The sequence below is a fragment of the Oncorhynchus tshawytscha genome, linkage group LG14 (assembly GCF_018296145.1).
Source record: "Oncorhynchus tshawytscha isolate Ot180627B linkage group LG14, Otsh_v2.0, whole genome shotgun sequence".
Taxonomy (NCBI): Eukaryota; Metazoa; Chordata; class Actinopteri; order Salmoniformes; family Salmonidae; genus Oncorhynchus; species Oncorhynchus tshawytscha.
In genome coordinates, this window is record NC_056442.1 from 58,006,886 (window position 1) to 58,025,035 (window position 18,150).

General features: G+C 47.4%; 2 protein-coding genes across 3 annotated transcripts in view; both read right to left on the bottom strand.

Annotated features, from left to right (window-relative positions):
* LOC112218996 (ryanodine receptor 1-like) overlaps positions 1–18,150 on the bottom strand; it is a gene marked incomplete in the record, with an annotated part of 309,682 nt that overhangs the window by 124,741 nt on the left and 166,791 nt on the right.
* Positions 690–9,905, bottom strand: znf654 (zinc finger protein 654). 2 transcript variants are annotated; one of them, XM_042297740.1, is made up of 3 exons: positions 5,871–9,905; positions 5,331–5,837; positions 690–3,486 (listed from the first exon to the last, which is right to left on the bottom strand). In XM_042297740.1, exons 1-3 carry the CDS (start codon positions 9,598–9,600, stop codon positions 3,476–3,478), a joined length of 4,248 nt encoding a protein of 1,415 aa, XP_042153674.1. In that variant the 5' UTR covers positions 9,601–9,905; the 3' UTR covers positions 690–3,475. The 2 variants fall into 2 exon arrangements, with proteins under 2 accessions (XP_042153674.1, XP_042153673.1); XM_042297739.1 differs by having other exon boundaries at positions 5,331–9,905.

The window sequence follows — 18,150 nt, forward strand, 5'->3', positions numbered from 1 at the left end:
GCCTACAAAACTAGTAGCGTTCAGACCACTCTATGGAAAGATGACTCATGATGGCGTCATGAAGGTAACCCATACAAATGAATGGATGAATGGAGGCAGTTGTGTCAACAAAAATAACAAGGGGTTAAATGTGTCCAACAACCTAATATAACCTGAGCTTTCTTAGATCTCCGAGATATACAGACACTTCAAAACCTTAAACATTATTCCTTATGATTTATTGGACTGTCTTTTTGGTGATTTGTGTGATTCAATCGGTTTCTGTGGGCTATAGTAGTAAAGACCAAATTCACTATTTTATCTATTTTTTGTTTTTATATCCACATAAAAAGGAGGTCCTAAAAATTCAAAATCAAATAAATGAGCCATGGGATAAGCATGTTAAAACAAGTCCGTATGTTAGCAGTCACCTGAAATGTCAAACTAAGCTAAGTGACTGATGTACATAAAACCCCATGGCATCATAAATCACTATCAGTCAATTTACCCACAATATATTACGGTATCGATCCACTCAAACACAGCTAATGCCTTTTGAGAAGGGAGGCAAGGAGAGGAAGATACAAGGAATCAATGAAAGATGAATTGAGAAAAAAAGAGGGCCCACCCCACAGTGATCACACCTTGACACGGTTCTTCCCTACCTTATGCATGAACTGGTAACTCCTGATAAATAAAAACAGACTCGGTCGACTTCTACCAGTTTAATAACATGTGTTTTTATTATTTTACACCAAGAACTTGATGATCTATAAACCCGTTTCAAAACACCCAGTAAATAATAAGCCATTCGAACATCACATATTTACAGGAGCCAAATAGAAAAAACCCCATGTGAATAATACATTACACCTGCTGCCACTGTTCTGTTGGGTTCAGTAGAACAGTCAGTCACCGCCCGGTGGGCTGCCGCCTCGCTGACATCACAATAGATATTTCTCTTTTCAAAAAAAAAAAAAAAAAGAAAGTGATGTCAGAAGCTCATAGAAGCGTTTAGTCTCTTCCATGTGTTGAGCAATAGACAATATCAACACACTGGTTTCTGAACGCAGCGATGTTGGTTGGGGACAGATGGGTCAGATTAATACACGTAACAAGTTCCTAACCTCTTTTATACAATATGAGTCCCAAGTAGCACCCTGGCTTATTCCTTATAGTTAACCCAAATGGGGCCCCTGGCCTATTCCTTATAGTTAACCCAAATGGGCCCCTGGTCTATTCCTTATAGTTAACCCAAATGGGGCCCCTGGCCTATTCCTTATAGTTAACCCAAATGGGGCCCCTGGCCTATTCCTTATAGTTAACCCAAATGGGGCCCCTGGCCTATTCCTTATAGTTAACCCAAATGGGGTCCCTGGTCCCAAGTAGTACACAAGGAACCGTTTGGGACAGGGACATACATTGAACAACAGCTGACAGCGTAGTTCTGGTTGTGTGGAGACCGACTGACATCGCGTCAACTCATCCCAGACAGATATACAAAGAGTGAAACTAAAAATGTGCATTAAACTATAATATGGATTAAAGTCACATATAATACAAAAAAAACAAACAGGTTGTTGATGTTGTTGTTTAGTCCTGATGGAAAAATATGTTCAAACAGGTTATTGTTTTGTATTATAGTAAATTTAAGCAGTAATATGGAAATGAAAGACACTTTGCACATTGCAGACACAATGGTCTCAAATGGCAACCTGTTCCCTACATACAGGGCCGGATTAATGCAGGGGCTTACCGGGGCTGAAGCCCCTGGGCCCAGGCCTGTGGGGGGGGGGGGCAAGACACTTCTATACAGTATATATTAGATAGAGATATTTATTTACTGCAACCGCCAACCACAGGAGGATTCAGGAGCCCGCTGTCAATGAGTTTTAGACAGCCTGCTGCCGCTCTGCTAATTATCAGACAGGGGAGAGGAGGAGGCGGCAGGTAACTGTGCGGGGCCCTGCCTTGATTGGGTAACTGATTTAATAAAATAAACTGCATAATAAATAAATGTGATGGGTCAATTGGTGTGAGTCAGGGGCTGGACCCCAAGAAGCCAAAAAAATATATATAAAATAATATTAAGTTATAAAAAAAGAGTATCCAATCACAGGAGCATGCTCTCAATGAACAGAATTTAGTCACAGAGGATCAATAGTAAAAAAAAAAATCAAAAATCATAACTGGTTCAAATTGGATCAAATACATGTAACTGCCAAAATAAAGGAAACACCTACATAAATTTCTTAAATAGGTGTCACCACGAGCTGCCAGAACAGCTTCAATGCACCTTGACATAGATTCTACAAGTGGACCTGGACCCATGCCAGGAAAATGGCACCCCACACATATATAAACTTCTGTATCCCCTCATTTACTCAAGGGTTTCCTTTATTTGGACAGTTACCGGTTGCCTAACAACACGATATCTAAATATACACGTTGTTGCATTGTGGGTCGTAGACATATAATCCATAGAAGAGGTTTTGGAGCCTCTTTCCTCTTGGCAGTTTGACTGGTTAAACTCACTAGGGAGGGTTTTGGGTTTAAGTGACAAGTGCAATAGCAAAAAGATGAGCAATATAAAATAAAATTTGTTAGTGTGTGTTAAATATTTGAACATTTTGTATAGTTAACATCCCTGCATAACATCAGTTCTCACATCTTCGTCATTCCTTGACCCCGGCAATAAGTCTCCGTGGCCCAAATGATTCCCTTTTAATAGTACACTGCTTTTGACCAGGGCTCACATAGGGTAGTGCACTATAGAGGGAATAAGATGCCAAATTGGGAGGAAACCCCTGGACCATTGACCAATAGAAGAGAAGCAGGAAGTAGCAGGTTGGATTCCAGGCACTTCTTCAATCCAAAGTAAATACGGTCAAAAACAAATAAAAACAAAGAATATATTAACTATCCGGCCAGGTCTCATAGTGTCCGCCTCATAAGTCCTTCAGGCTTTAGTTTAGAGACGCTTCCTGGTTGACGCTTCCTGGTCGACGAATCAAAATCGGTCAGCCCAAAAGACCCCTTGAACTTTGGATTTGAGGTCAGGGTTCAAAGGTCGTAGGTCACTCCTATGACCATGGGAGACAGAACATGGAAGAATGGTCACAACCCTTTCACTGTTCTCCGTCTTCTGCTGTAGCCAACCGGCCAACTTCAGTCACATCCCAGGCTAGTCAGCAAGTCATGTAAAAGAGTTAACACTTTAAGAATCCTCTTCGATAAAAGGGTAGCAGGGTTGAGAGGCGTCTCCTGTTGTAGCCGCCTCAGATTGCCAGCCTCAGTCACAAGGGGAGGCCTGGCATGGCTGTCCCAGACTAGCCAGCAAGTCATGTTAGACTGTAAACCCTGGTCGTCCCTCAGTAAGGTAGCAGGGTCGAAAGGGGTTCAACACTCCTAGCAGGTTTCGGAGGGGGTTCAACAGCCCCCACACCCCCCCCTTCCCTAGCAGCACATCCAAACATGTCCTCTTGTCTATCAGCTTTCACGAGCTACCTGAAACAATAGTAAATCACAAACCATAAATCAGCATACAACATCTGGAGCTTTCAGCATACAAACAATATGGAGGGGGAAAAATAATTTCTATAATCTACTACACTTTGAGGTTTACCAGACACATAATCTACTACAGGAGGTTTACCAGACACATAATCTACTACAGGAGGTTTACCAGACACATAATCTACTACACTTTGAGGTTTACCAGACACATAATCTACTACAGGAGGTTTACCAGACACATAATCTACTACAGGAGGTTTACCAGACACATAATCTACTACAGGAGGTTTACCAGACACATAATCTACTACAGGAGGTTTACCAGACACATAATCTACTACAGGAGGTTTACCAGACACATAATCTACTACAGGAGGTTTACCAGACACATAATCTACTACAGGAGGTTTACCAGACACATAATCTACTACAGGAGGTTTACCAGACACATAATCTACTACAGGAGGTTTACCAGACACATAATCTACTACAGGAGGTTTACCAGACACATAATCTACTACAGGAGGTTTACCAGACACATAATCTACTACACTTTGAGGTTTACCAGACACATAATCTACTACACTTTGAGGTTTACCAGACACATAATCTACTACACTTTGAGGTTTACCAGACACATAATCTACTACACTTTGAGGTTTACCAGACACATAATCTACTACAGTTTGAGGTTTACCAGACACATAATCTACTACACTTTGAGGTTTACCAGACACATAATCTACTACACTTTGAGGTTTACCAGACACATAATCTACTACAGGAGGTTTACCAGACACATAATCTACTACACTTTGAGGTTTACCAGACACATAATCTACTACAGGAGGTTTACCAGACACATAATCTACTACAGGAGGTTTACCAGACACATAATCTACTACAGGAGGTTTACCAGACACATAATCTACTACAGGAGGTTTACCAGACACATAATCTACTACAGTTTGAGGTTTACCAGACACATAATCTACTACAGGAGGTTTACCAGACACATAATCTACTACAGGAGGTTTACCAGACACATAATCTACTACAGGAGGTTTACCAGACACATAATCTACTACAGGAGGTTTACCAGACACATAATCTACTACAGGAGGTTTACCAGACACATAATCTACAGTTTGAGGTTTACCAGACACATAATCTACTACAGGAGGTTTACCAGACACATAATCTACTACAGGAGGTTTACCAGACACATAATCTACTACAGGAGGTTTACCAGACACATAATCTACTACAGGAGGTTTACCAGACACATAATCTACTACAGGAGGTTTACCAGACACATAATCTACTACAGGAGGTTTACCAGACACATAATCTACTACAGGAGGTTTACCAGACACATAATCTACTAATCAGGAGGTTTACCAGACACATAATCTACTACAGGAGGTTTACCAGACACATAATCTACTACAGGAGGTTTACCAGACATATAATCTACTACAGGAGGTTTACCAGACACATAATCTACTACAGGAGGTTTACCAGACACATAATCTACTACAGGAGGTTTACCAGACACATAATCTACTACAGGAGGTTTACCAGACACATAATCTACTACAGGAGGTTTACCAGACACATAATCTACTACAGGAGGTTTACCAGACACATAATCTACTACAGGAGGTTTACCAGACACATAATCTACTACAGGAGGTTTACCAGACACATAATCTACTACAGGAGGTTTACCAGACACATAATCTACTACAGGAGGTTTACCAGACATATAATCTACTACAGGAGGTTTACCAGACATATAATCTACTACAGGAGGTTTACAATGTTATACTTACTGTCCTCGTCTGAGTCGAAGCCGAAAAGGGTTGTACACTTCTTCAGCGAGACGTGCGTCTGCAACTCTTCTCCACTGTCGAAGGACAAGAAACACTTGGCACAGCGCTGCCTACGGACGGACGGTGTCGCCGTGGTCCCCGACGCCTCCACCACGAGGTCTGGGCGCACCGGAGAGAAGCGAGGGGTCCAGGACATCTCTTTCCTGCGTTTTGGCATGGTGGTGTACCGCTCGTCTAGGTAGGCCGTGGGTGGAGGCCGGATGTATGGCCTGTTGTTAATCTTCCCAAAGAAAGTTGAGTTTTTCGCTTCCTCCTTGATAGGGGCTTTGGGGGTATTTGTAGGGGCTTTGGGGGTATTTGTAGGGGCTTTGGGGGTATTTGTAGGGGCTTTGGGGGTATTTGTAGGGGCTTTGGGAGTATTTGTAGGGGCTTTGGGGGTATTTGTAGGGGCTTTGGGAGTAGCAGGTTTATGGTTTCGTGGGTCACATTTCTTGGATTTGGAAACTGTACTTGTTTTAAGACTTCTCTGGTATTTTGGCGATTCTTTAGGGAGGTCCTTTAAGTGTCCGTTAACCATCTTCTGGTCACAGACACTGCTAGCTGTTGAGTCTGATGTTTCCACCAATGGTTTATCATCTTCTTCCTTTGATGTACTTCCTACTTCTTCTGTGACTTCATGTTTCTCTGGACCAGAGGTCTTTGACTTCACAGGTTTTTTGGAGGTCTTCCTGGGTTCTTTGCCAACAGGCCTCTTGGATTCCTTGATAACTCTTTGTTTCTTTAGAACTTGTGTTTTCTTTAACTTCTCGGTCACCACGGGTAACTTCTCGCTGACTTTCGGAGTGACGGTGGGAGGAACAGGTTGGGTGTCCTCGTCTGTGCTAACGCTTGACATCTTCCTGGGGTCTTTTCCAACACTCGGTTTCTTTACAAGTTGCGTTTTCTTTAACTTTTCTGTCACTTTTGTGTCGGTGGCTGGATCCAGTTGGGTATCCTTTTCTTTGCTAACGTTCGGTTTCTTAATAACTCTCATTTTCTTCAACTTGTTTATGATTTTTAGCTTTTCGGTAACTTTTTCAGTGGCGGTAATCGTGGTGGAGGTGGTTGGACCAGTTGGGGCATAATTGTCTTCGCTAACGTTCTGTCTCTTTACAGCCCACGCTTTCTTTACCTTTTGAATCATTTTTAACTTCTTGCTCGCTTGCTCAGCTTTTTCATTGGACGTGGTGACGGGAGTGTTTGGAGCGTCCATTTTCTTACCAACACACGATTTCCTCTTAACCTGCAATTTCCTCAACGTATTTGTTACCTTTAGAGAGACGGTAGAGGGGTCAGTAGTACGAGGATCCTTGTCTCTATGAACATGCCGTTTCTTTACGACCTGTGTTTTCTTTAACATCTTGGTCAAGTCATACTTCCTGGTTACCTTTACAGTAGTAGTGAGGTCAGTTGCCGATCCCTCCTTTTCTCTAAGAGGCCATCGTCTCTTAACACCCTGCATCTTCTGTAGCTTATTCCTCCTCGTCTTACACGGTTTAATCACGTTAACAGAGGTGGTATTGGTGACAAGGGTAGAGGAAACCGATTCATCCTTCCCTTCCTTTGGAAGACGATAGTGCTCTTGTTCGTGGCGGTTCAGCTCCGGAAGACAAGCCAAGCGCTCCCGACAACCTGGGAAGCAGCACACTGCCAGGAGCGGCTGATGGGTCTTCGCGTGGTTCCTCATTTCTGTCGCTGCACTGAACCGGGCTTTACATCCATCATGTAGACAGGGATGCCTGGGAATTCCTTTGTGCCATAAAATGTGGTGCTGGTAATGCTGCAAAGTCAAAACAGGTTTCTTGCAAATATTGCATTTGCCATTCCCGTGAAGGAACGTCGTTTCCAAGGGTTTGGCGTCGCCGCGGTGATCGTCCAGAATATGTCCGAGGAGAGAACGCCGTTTTCCAGTGAATATCTCTGTGCATCCCTCCACAGGGCAGATGCCGGGAGTCTCCTTACCCTGAACTGAGGTCTCTAGAGGTGAAACTGAAAGCCTGCCCTGTGTTACCGATACAGCCTGAGATTCTGTGTTGTCCTCCATGGTCTTTACCGAGGAACAGGGTTTCTCCTCTTCTTCCAAAAACTGTTTCAGAGGAGAGGAGCAGGTTCCCCCTTGTTCACCTGTCGATGTCTTCGCCAGAGAAGTAGAGATCTCCACGGGTTCTTCCCTCTGTTCCAGAGCCGAGTGCTCCTCCTCTTGCCTCCTACTGATCTTTTCTTGTTCCTCTGCCTGAGTATCACCATCACCCTCAGTTCCTTCAACCTTAACTCGTCTTCTGCCCCTCTGTCCATTGACCCTCTGTGTCCACTGCTTGCCTTCAGACTCTTCTGTTGCAAGTTTAGTATCTGGTGAAGGTTGAGAGTCAGTTGAGAGCCTATTGGTCGACAGTAGATTAGGGTTAGACCGTAGCTTCCTGCGATCCGGTGGAGTCAACTCAGAGGAGTTTATAGAGGAGATCCTATTGGTGGACCGTAGCTTCCTGTAATCTGGAGGTGTTGACTCTGTGGAGTTTACAGGGATCCTCTTGCGTCCCCGTCTCCCCCTCTGCGTTGAGCGTTCAGGCGTGTCTGACATCCCAGCTTTACAGTTCTCACGGACCTCCTCAATATCAGGCGGTAGGTTTCCTTTTTTCAACTTGTCGATGTGCTGGGACAGATGCATCATAGCGAGCAGGTCGTTTTTGAACAGCATCCTACAGAACATACATTGGTCCCTGCGGAAGTGGTACATGGCGTGGGCTATAACACGTTTGCCTTTGAAAACCTTGTTGCAGAGACTACAGCGATATGCCAGTGGGCTGTTCTCATTTTCCTGTGGGGTGCCATCTCCAGGAGTTTGTCCGATATCCCCAGAGACAGTTGGGGTGTCCTGTGTTTTCTGTGGAGAGTTTTCAGTGACTTTTGAGGGGTCTTCGGAGTCCTGTGACGCGTCTTCAGGGACTCTTGGGGTGACCTTTGGAGTGTGAGCACTTTCAGTGACTTTCGGGTTGACCAGTGAATTGTACAGTGTGTCCTGTGGGGTGTCTTCAGTAACCATTGAGGTGTCTTCATTGACTTGTATGTTCTGTGGGGTGTCCTCTGGGACCTTTTGAGTATCCACATGTACTTTAAGGGTGTCCTCAGAGACCATTGGGGTATCTCTGCTGACCTTTGAGGTGTCTTTGGGTTCCTGTGACATCTCTTCAGGGACTCTTAGGGTGTCCTCAGTGACCGGTGTGTCCTCATGGAGCTGTGGCGTGTCCCCATTGTTCTGTGTGGCACCACGTGTGTCCTTGGTGAGCTCTTCAGAGACCATTGGGGCATCCACTGTGAGCTGTAGGGTGTCTGCAGTGTTATGTATTTGTAGGGCGTCCTCAATGTGCTCAGAGGTATCTACAGTGACTTCCTGGCTGTCTACAGTGTCGACAGTGACTTCCTGGCTGTCGACAGTAACTTCCTGGCTGTCGACAGTAACTTCCTGGCTGTCGACAGTAACTTCCTGGCTGTCGACAGTAACTTCCTGGCTGTCGACAGTAACTTCCTGGCTGTCGACAGTAACTTTCCGGCTATCCTCAATTCCCTCCGAGCTGTCCTCCTCTATGTTCTGTGGTAGTGTGTCCACAGCCTCTGGAGTATCCACAGTGGCTTTTGTGCGGTCCTCAGTAGCCTGTGGGGTGACCTCAGTGAAAGTGACTTTCAGGGTGTCCTCTGTGAGGTGTCTTATGTCCTGTGTATTCTGTGGGGGGTCTTCAGTGAACTGAGGGGTGTCATTGTCCTGTGTCGAGTCCACAGGGAACTCTGGAGTACCCACAGTGCCTTTCAGAGGGTGCTCAAGCTGCCGGGTCTCATCAGGGAGCCGTGGGAAGCTCTCAGCGGCCATTGGGATATCCTCCGGCTCCGTGTTTTGTGAGGAACCTTTAATGTCCTGTTGGGTGTGTCGAGTGTCCATGTTTTCCTGGATGTCTGTAGTGTCCTGTGGGGTGACTTTGGTTACTTTTGTAGTGTCCTCAAGGACCACTGGGTCTGTGACGGTCTTAGGGATGACTTTTGGAACCGTTGACGATGTCCTCTCAAACGTTTTGCGCGAGACACCATCTGTGGTCTGTGGTGTCACCGTTGACGATGTCGTCTCCAACGTTTTGCGCGAGACACCATCTGTGGTCTGTGGTGTCACCGACTGCTGCTTTGCGACAACATCAGAATCCGGACCCTTGGCAAACTTTTCAAACTCTCTAGCAAACGCATCCATTGAGGTATTAGCCAGCCAGCAGAAAGGAGTAAGAACAACAAGCTCCCGAGTTTCCTTTCCAGGGACGCTGCCAGTGTCACCGTCCCCACCATTGCTTCATCCACACCAATGTTTGCTATATCCATAGCCTCTTTCAGAATGTCGGTAACTTCGGACTTCCTGGACGATTCTAGAATCTCCCCGACTTCAGAAGCAGTTCGCTTTTTTGGAATATTCGTAACTTCCGTTGGTTCTCTTGGAACATGAGTTACATATGTATTTGTTCTTCTACTTGTGTTATTCGGAACAATTACATTCACTGAGAGAACAGATGGAATACATGTTTGCTGAGCATCGGTAGAGAATCCGTCCTCATTCTTGGGAGTTCCGATGTGTTCAACAGCGCCACCTTGTGGTGTGAAAGTCATGTCCATCGCAGTGACAGTTTGTGAGGAGACCTCAACTTCCATTTCCACTGCAGACGTCTGGTAAAATACACTCGAAGCGTCACACGGCAGACAACTTTGGTTTAGGGAGGGACGGACATCTGTCGCTTTCAACAAACAGGTTTCAGCGTTCAACGTGACACCTTCCGCCTTAGGCGTCTGGGCGTAGTTGTGCAACTGCTGTATGAAGAGACTGGCGTTCTGAGCGGAAAGGAGAAACACCTCTCCGAGTCTATCCTTCACCCGATACTGTGCCTGGATTGGTGCCTTAGATTTATCACAGTTTAGAGTCACCTGTCCTTGCCTACTGAGATAATCCTCATGGAAGAACCCAAATACTTCGTTGTCAGGTAGGGAGACCTCCAGCTTTGAGTCATGAGCAGGAGATACTGCTGGTAGGTGGTTAGTAGCAGGAATCTCCTTCTGACGTTTACCTTCCTGTTCCCTCGGAGCTGTTAGATGAGCGGCCGCCATTTTATTTTGTGAGGTCACGGCATTCTTTTGTTTGGTTGTGCTTTCCTTGACAGCGGCACCAGACCGAGAGGTCTTATTGGTCTTGTCCACTGGTGTCTGCTGGGTCTTCTGCTGTGGAGGTTTCCTCCCCGGGCGGCGACCCTTCCGGGGAGCACTGTTCTCAGCCTGGAACGTACCCTCCAGGAGCCACCGGGGTTTCCTACCCCTCCGTTTGGGAGGTTTCTTCTCAGAGAGTCTGGTCATGTGCCTATGTGGTCTGTGACCGACTTGCCTGGCCAGGTTCTCCTGCGCCATGTCCAGTTGTCTGAAGGACCGTCTGACAGAGGTGGTCTCGGCTGAGGGCTCTGTTGTTTTGACAGATGACCGCGGTCCCGGCTTCGGCCCAGGCTTCCTCCCTCTTCTTTTTATTACAGGTTGTTCCTCGACAACAGGGGGTTCAGCCAGCTTCTCAGTCTTCGCTTTCGCCATCGTCACATGATTAACAGGCAGCAGCTGCGACTCGACAACAGAGGTTTTTTCCAACCTTTGAGCTTTGACACGTTTGGCTGCCACCGGTGCCGTCGAGTCGTGATTCTTCTCTTCTTTTTGGAACCGCCTTTTGGGCGCTGTTACCTGGTGAAAGGGTTTAATCTGAACGTGTTTCTGTGCTGGTTTAGTCTCTACATGTTTAGGCTGCACACGCTTCGACAGGTCAGCGCTCCAGCTGCAACAGGGCTCTTTGGTGGCGGTGCTGCAGTAGTTGGACACCCACCCATCATCCTCCATCATCATCCGTGCCAACGCCGCCTTCTTCTCGCTCATCAGCTTCAGGCAGTTGGTCCGGAGATTCAAAAGGTTCCAGAACTCTGGATCGAAGTAGAGACCTCTCTTCAGGGTCTGGAGGATCTCAAAGCGGATGTGGTTCCCGATGGGACCGGCTTCGACGTGGTACTCCTGGTCGGGGTGTGTGTAGAGGAGGAACACCGTTTTGTAGGCCTCCACGGTGCGTTCCAGGAAGAAGACGAGGAGGGCGCAGGCCCGGCAGACCTCCAGGTCGTTGGGGAGGAGGTAGGCTACCGTCTTGTAGATGAGGGACTTGGTGGCGGCGTCGCAGGGGTTCGTCTGGAGGGCGTGGGTGCAGAGCTCCACACAGAACTGGAGACCATCCTTTCCCAGCTGGGAGAGCAGAACAGAAATAGAACAGAAGGGGGTCAGTGAATTACCCATGCTGTACAAAAACATGTATTTATATATATATATTTTTAGGCACACAGTCAGGTCCAGCGGAAGCAGAACGGCCCCATAACATCAAAGATCCAGCACCATATTCCACAGTAGGTAATGGGGTTATTCTCTGCTCACACATCCTGATTTGGACACCAAACACACCGCTGGTCTGCGTGGACAAAGAGCTCTATTTACAGGTGATCTGACCCAAAGCGCCAGGTTCCAATCCAATCCAAAAGGTGTCTATTTTTGGCTGAAAAACAAACAATTATACTGACGAGTCGGCCTAATCATGATCAGGGCTGTGTCCCAAAACAAGTAACCTATTCCCTATATACTGTAGTGTGCTATTCTTAACCAGGGACCATAAATAGGGGCCCATTTGAGTCGCACCCCAGCACCATGCTAAGCTGATGGTATTTTTTATTTATTTTAGTAGGCAAGTCAGTTAAGAACAAATTCTTATTTTCAATGTCGGCCTTACCGGGGAACACTGGGTTAACTGCCTTGTTCAGGGGCAGAACGGCAGAGTTGTACCTTGTCAGCTCGGGGATTCGATCTTGCGACCTTTCAGTTACTCGTCCAACGCTCATGTTGTTTGTCAGTTCAACACAAATTCTCAGTCAAAAACCCCAAAATAAAAGACATGACTTCTATTCATCTCTGTAGTCGGCACAGTAATCAGATGAAACAGTGGGACAAACCAAAGACATGACTTCTATTCATCTCTGTAGTCGGCACAGTAATCAGATGAAACAGTGGGACAAACCAAAGACATGACTTCTATTCATCTTTGTAGTCGGCACAGTAATCAGATGAAACAGTGGGACAAACCAAAGACATGACTTCTATTCATCTTTGTAGTCGGCACAGTAATCAGATGAAACAGTGGGACAAACCAAAGACATGACTTCTATTCATCTCTGTAGTCGGCACAGTAATCAGATGAAACAGTGGGACAAACCAAAGACATGACTTCTATTCATCTCTGTAGTCGGCACAGTAATCCTCAACAAGCATCTGAAGAACGCTGACCTAAGCCAAGCCACCTGAGCGGAGGTACAACCCAAATCAAAAAATAAGCTTTTCACATCATCCTCTACCACAACAACTCCATTACATCTGAACAAACAAAATGGCAGCTGGAATTTCAGCACTAAAATCAACAATCACAGGAGTTCCTGGCTCACCTCTGCAAGGATCACTCTAATGAAAGAGAATATGGATCTGATGTTGGTGGCCGACAGCAGCAACCGATGACTCTCTTCCAGGAAGGCCTGTTTGGAAGGGTTGACCCGCAGGCGGAGTCGACTCCATATGAACACCAAATCCCTGGAAGAGGAAGAGATTCAATAACAAAATTATAAAAATTCCACTTCATTAATAAAAACGTTCATTATTAAAAGTCAGTTTATTCATTAGCTGACTCAATTAAAAACCTGGGTTTGTAAATCAGATCCCAATGGGGGAGAAGAAAGTGGTCCAAGATCAATCAATCAATCAATCAATCAATGTTGTCTATAAAGCCCCATTAATGTCACCTGTCACCAGGTGCTGAACGGTAACCAGGCCCAGAAAACCCCAAACGCCAAAGAACAAGCAGGACAAATACATATCAGGACTTGCATTTATTTAGGTATTTTTTAAATATATATTTTTATTTAACCTTTATTTTAACTAGGCAAGTCATTTTAGAACAAATTATTATTTACAAACTCTAACACAGACGACGCATTGGCCACACGTCCCCCCCTGTAGAACACAGACCGGTACCATACACACGTCCCCCTACACAGACGTACCCCACGTCCCCCTGTAGAACACAGACCGGTACCATACACACGTCCCCCTGTAGAACACAGACCGGTACCATACACACGTCCCCCCTGTAGAACACAGACCGGTACCATACACACGTCCCCCTGTAGAACACAGACCGGTACCATACACACGTCCCCCTGTAGAACACAGACCGGTACCATACACACGCCCCCTGTAGAACACAGACCGGTACCATACACACGCCCCCTGTAGAACACAGACCGGTACCATACCATACACGCCCCCTGTAGAACACAGACCGGTACCATACACACGTCCCCCCTGTAGAACACAGACCGGTACCATACACACGCCCCCTGTAGAACACAGACCGGTACCATACACACGTCCCCCTGTAGAACACAGACCGGTACCATACACACGTCCCCCCTGTAGAACACAGACCGGTACCATACACACGTCCCCCTGTAGAACACAGACCGGTACCATACACACGTCCCCCTGTAGAACACAGACCGGTACCATACACACGTCCCCCTGTAGAACACAGACCGGTACCATACACACGTCCCCCCCCTGTAGAACACAGACCGGTACCATACACACGTCCCCCCTGTAGAACACAGACCGGTACCATACACACGTCCCCCCTGTAGAACACAGACCGGTACCATACACACGCCCCCCCGTAGAACACAGACCGGTACCATACACACGTCCCCCTGTAGAACACAGACCGGTACCATACACACGCCCCCCTGTAGAACACAGACCGGTACCATACACACGCCCCCTGTAGAACACAGACCGGTACCATACACACGTCCCCCTGTAGAACACAGACCGGTACCATACACACGTCCCCCTGTAGAACACAGACCGGTACCATACACACGTCCCCCTGTAGAACACAGACCGGTACCATACACACGCCCCCCTGTAGAACACAGACCGGTACCATACACACGTCCCCCTGTAGAACACAGACCGGTACCATACACACGCCCCCTGTAGAACACAGACCGGTACCATACACACGCCCCCCATAGAACACAGACCGGTACCATACACACGTCCCCCTGTAGAACACAGACCGGTACCATACACACGCCCCCCTGTAGAACACAGACCGGTACCATACACACGTCCCCCTGTAGAACACAGACCGGTACCATACACACGTCCCCCCTGTAGAACAAGACCGGTACCATACACACGTCCCCCCTGTAGAACACAGACCGGTACCATACACACGTCCCCCTGTAGAACACAGACCGGTACCATACACACGCCCCCCCTGTAGAACACAGACCGGTACCATACCCTGTAGAACACAGACCGTCCCCCCCCCTGTAGAACACAGACCGGTACCATACACACGTCCCCCCCGATGTAGAACACAGACCGGTACCATACACACGCCCCCCCCCCTGTAGAACACAGACCGGTACCATACACACGTCCCCCTGTAGAACACAGACCGGTACCATACACACGTCCCCCTGTAGAACACAGACCGGTACCATACACACGCCCCCCCCTGTAGAACACAGACCGGTACCATACACACGTAGAACACAGACCGGTACCATACACACGCCCCCCCCTAGAACACAGACCGGTACCATACACACGCCCCCCTGTAGAACACAGACCGGTACCATACACACGTCCCCCCCCTGTAGAACACAGACCGGTACCATACACACGTCCCCCTGTAGAACACAGACCGGTACCATACACACGTCCCCCCTGTAGAACACAGACCGGTACCATACACACGTCCCCCTGTAGAACACAGACCGGTACCACACACGACCGGTAGAACACAGACCGGTACCATACACACGTCCCCCTGTAGAACACAGACCAGTACCATGTGTAGAACACAGACCGGTACCATACACACGTCCCCCCTGCAGAACACAGACCGTACCATACACCGCCCCCTGTAGAACACAGACCGGTACCATACACACGTCCCCCTGTAGAACACAGACCGGTACCATACACACGTCCCCCTGTAGAACACAGACCGGTACCATACACACGCCCCCTGTAGAACACAGACCGGTACCATACACACGTCCCCCTGTAGAACACAGACCGGTACCATACACACGCCCCCCCTGTAGAACACAGACCGGTACCATACACACGCCCCTGTAGAACACAGACCAGTATGTGTATAGACAGTGACGACCACATGCACGTACCCCCCCTGTAGAACACAGACCGGTACCATACACACGTCCCCCCCCTGTAGAACACAGACCGGTACCATACACACGCCCCCTGTAGAACACAGACCGGTACCATACACACGCCCCCTGTAGAACACAGACCGGTACCATACACACGTCCCCCCTGTAGAACACAGACCAGTATGATGTGTATAGACAGTGACGAGGCTCACCACATGCAGTACAGGTCTCCCCCTGTAGAACACAGACCGGTACCATACACACGTCCCCCTGTAGAACACAGACCGGTACCATACACACGTCCCCCTGTAGAACACAGACCAGTATGATGTGTATAGACAGTGACGAGGCTCACCACATGCAGTACAGGTCTCCCCCTATAGAACACAGACCAGTATGATGTATATACACAGGTCTCCCCCTGCAGAACACAGACCAGCTCACCACATGCAGAACACAGACAGGTCCATCCCCCCCCTGTAGAACACAGACCAGTATGATGTGTATAGACAGTGACGAGGCTCACCACATGCAGTACAGGTCTCCCCCCTATAGAACACAGACCGGTATGATGTGTATAGACAGACCGGTGACCATACACACCCCCTGAGAACACAGACTACCACATGCAGTTCCGGTCCATCCCGTCCCCCTGTAGAACACAGACCGGTGATCACACATGTCCCCCCCCCTGTAGAACACAGACCGGTACCATGATGTGTACACAGACCGTACCATACTCCCCCTGTAGAACTCACATGCCATACACACGTCCCCCTGTAGAACACAGACCAGTATGATGTGTATAGACAGTGACGAGGCTCACCACATGCAGTACAGGTCTCCCCTATAGAACACAGACCGGTACCATACACACGTCCCCTGTAGAACACAGACCGGTACCATACACACGCCCCCTGTAGAACACAGACCGGTACCATACACCCCCCTGTAGAACACAGACCAGTATGATGTGTATAGACAGTGACGAGGCTCACCACATGCAGTACAGGTCTCCCCCCCCCTAGAACACAGACCAGTATGATGTGTATAGACAGTGACAGGCTCACCACATTTAGTACAGGTCTCCCCCTAGAACACAGACCGGTACCATACACACGTCCCCCTGTAGAACACAGACCAGTATGATGTGTATAGACAGTGACGAGGCTCACCACATGCAGTTAGGTCTCCCCCTATAGAACACAGACCAGTATGATGTGTATAGACAGTGACGAGGCTCACCACATGCAGTACAGGTCTCCCCCTACACAGACCGGTACCATACACACGCTCCCCAACACAGAGGTACCATAGTACACACGTCCCCCCTGTAGAACAGAACAGAGACCAGTATGATGTGTATAGACAGTGATGATGTGTATAGACAGGCTCACCACATGCAGTACAGGTCTCCCCTACACAGACCAGTATGATGTGTATAGACAGTCTCCACCACATGCAGTACATCTCCCCCACCACATACACACGCCCCCTGTAGAACACAGACCGGTACCAAATTCCCCCCACCACATCCAGTATGATGTGTATAGACAGTGACATCACCACATGCAGTTCTCCCCCTATGAACACAGACCAGCTAGACAGTGAAGGCTCACATCACTGGTAGATTCCTAATGACCAGTATGATGTGTAGATTCTCACCAATGAGTACATCACAGACCAGTATGATGTATAGACAGTGAGGCTCACCACATGCAGTATCTCCCCTATAGAACACAGCTATGATTGTATAGACAGTGACTCACCACATCAGGTCTCCCCTATAGAACACAGACCAGTATGATGTGTATAGACTGATTCCCACATGACATCACTGCTAGATTCTAATGACATCACTGCTAGATTCCTAATGACATCACTGCTAGATTCCTCATGACATCACTGCATCATTCAAGCATTTATACGGTAGATTCCAGTGGTGTAGTGGAGGGCGAACGACATCACTGCTAGATTCCTAATGACATCACTGCTAGATTCCTAATGACATCACTGCTAGATTCTCCCCAATGAAATTCTCCCCATCACTGCTAGATTCTCCCCAATGACATCACTGCTAGATTCCTAATGACATCACTGCTAGATTCCTAATGACATCACTGCTAGATTCCTAATGACATCACTGCTAGATTCCTAATGACATCACTGCTAGATTCCTAATGACATCACTGCTAGATTCCTAATGACATCACTGCTAGATTCCTAATGACATCACTCCTAGATTCCTAATGACATCACCCAAAACTAAGAGGTAAACAGATGATAAAAAATAAAAAAATGGGAGTACTGGTCAAATATCGCCATCTAGCAGGCTAGCAGAAATTACTATTGTCTTCTACCTGTAGTCAGCAATCCCACCCACCCCCAAATATGGACTGCAACAAACACATTTAGGAATGACTTAGTGCTTGTATTAGTGCTCTTGTACAAAACACATC

Bases quoted from the DNA above. Each gene is read 5' to 3' on its own strand.
- znf654 (XM_042297739.1), bottom strand. From the start codon at position 9,600: ATGGATGCGTTTGCTAGAGAGTTTGAAAAGTTTGCCAAGGGTCCGGAT.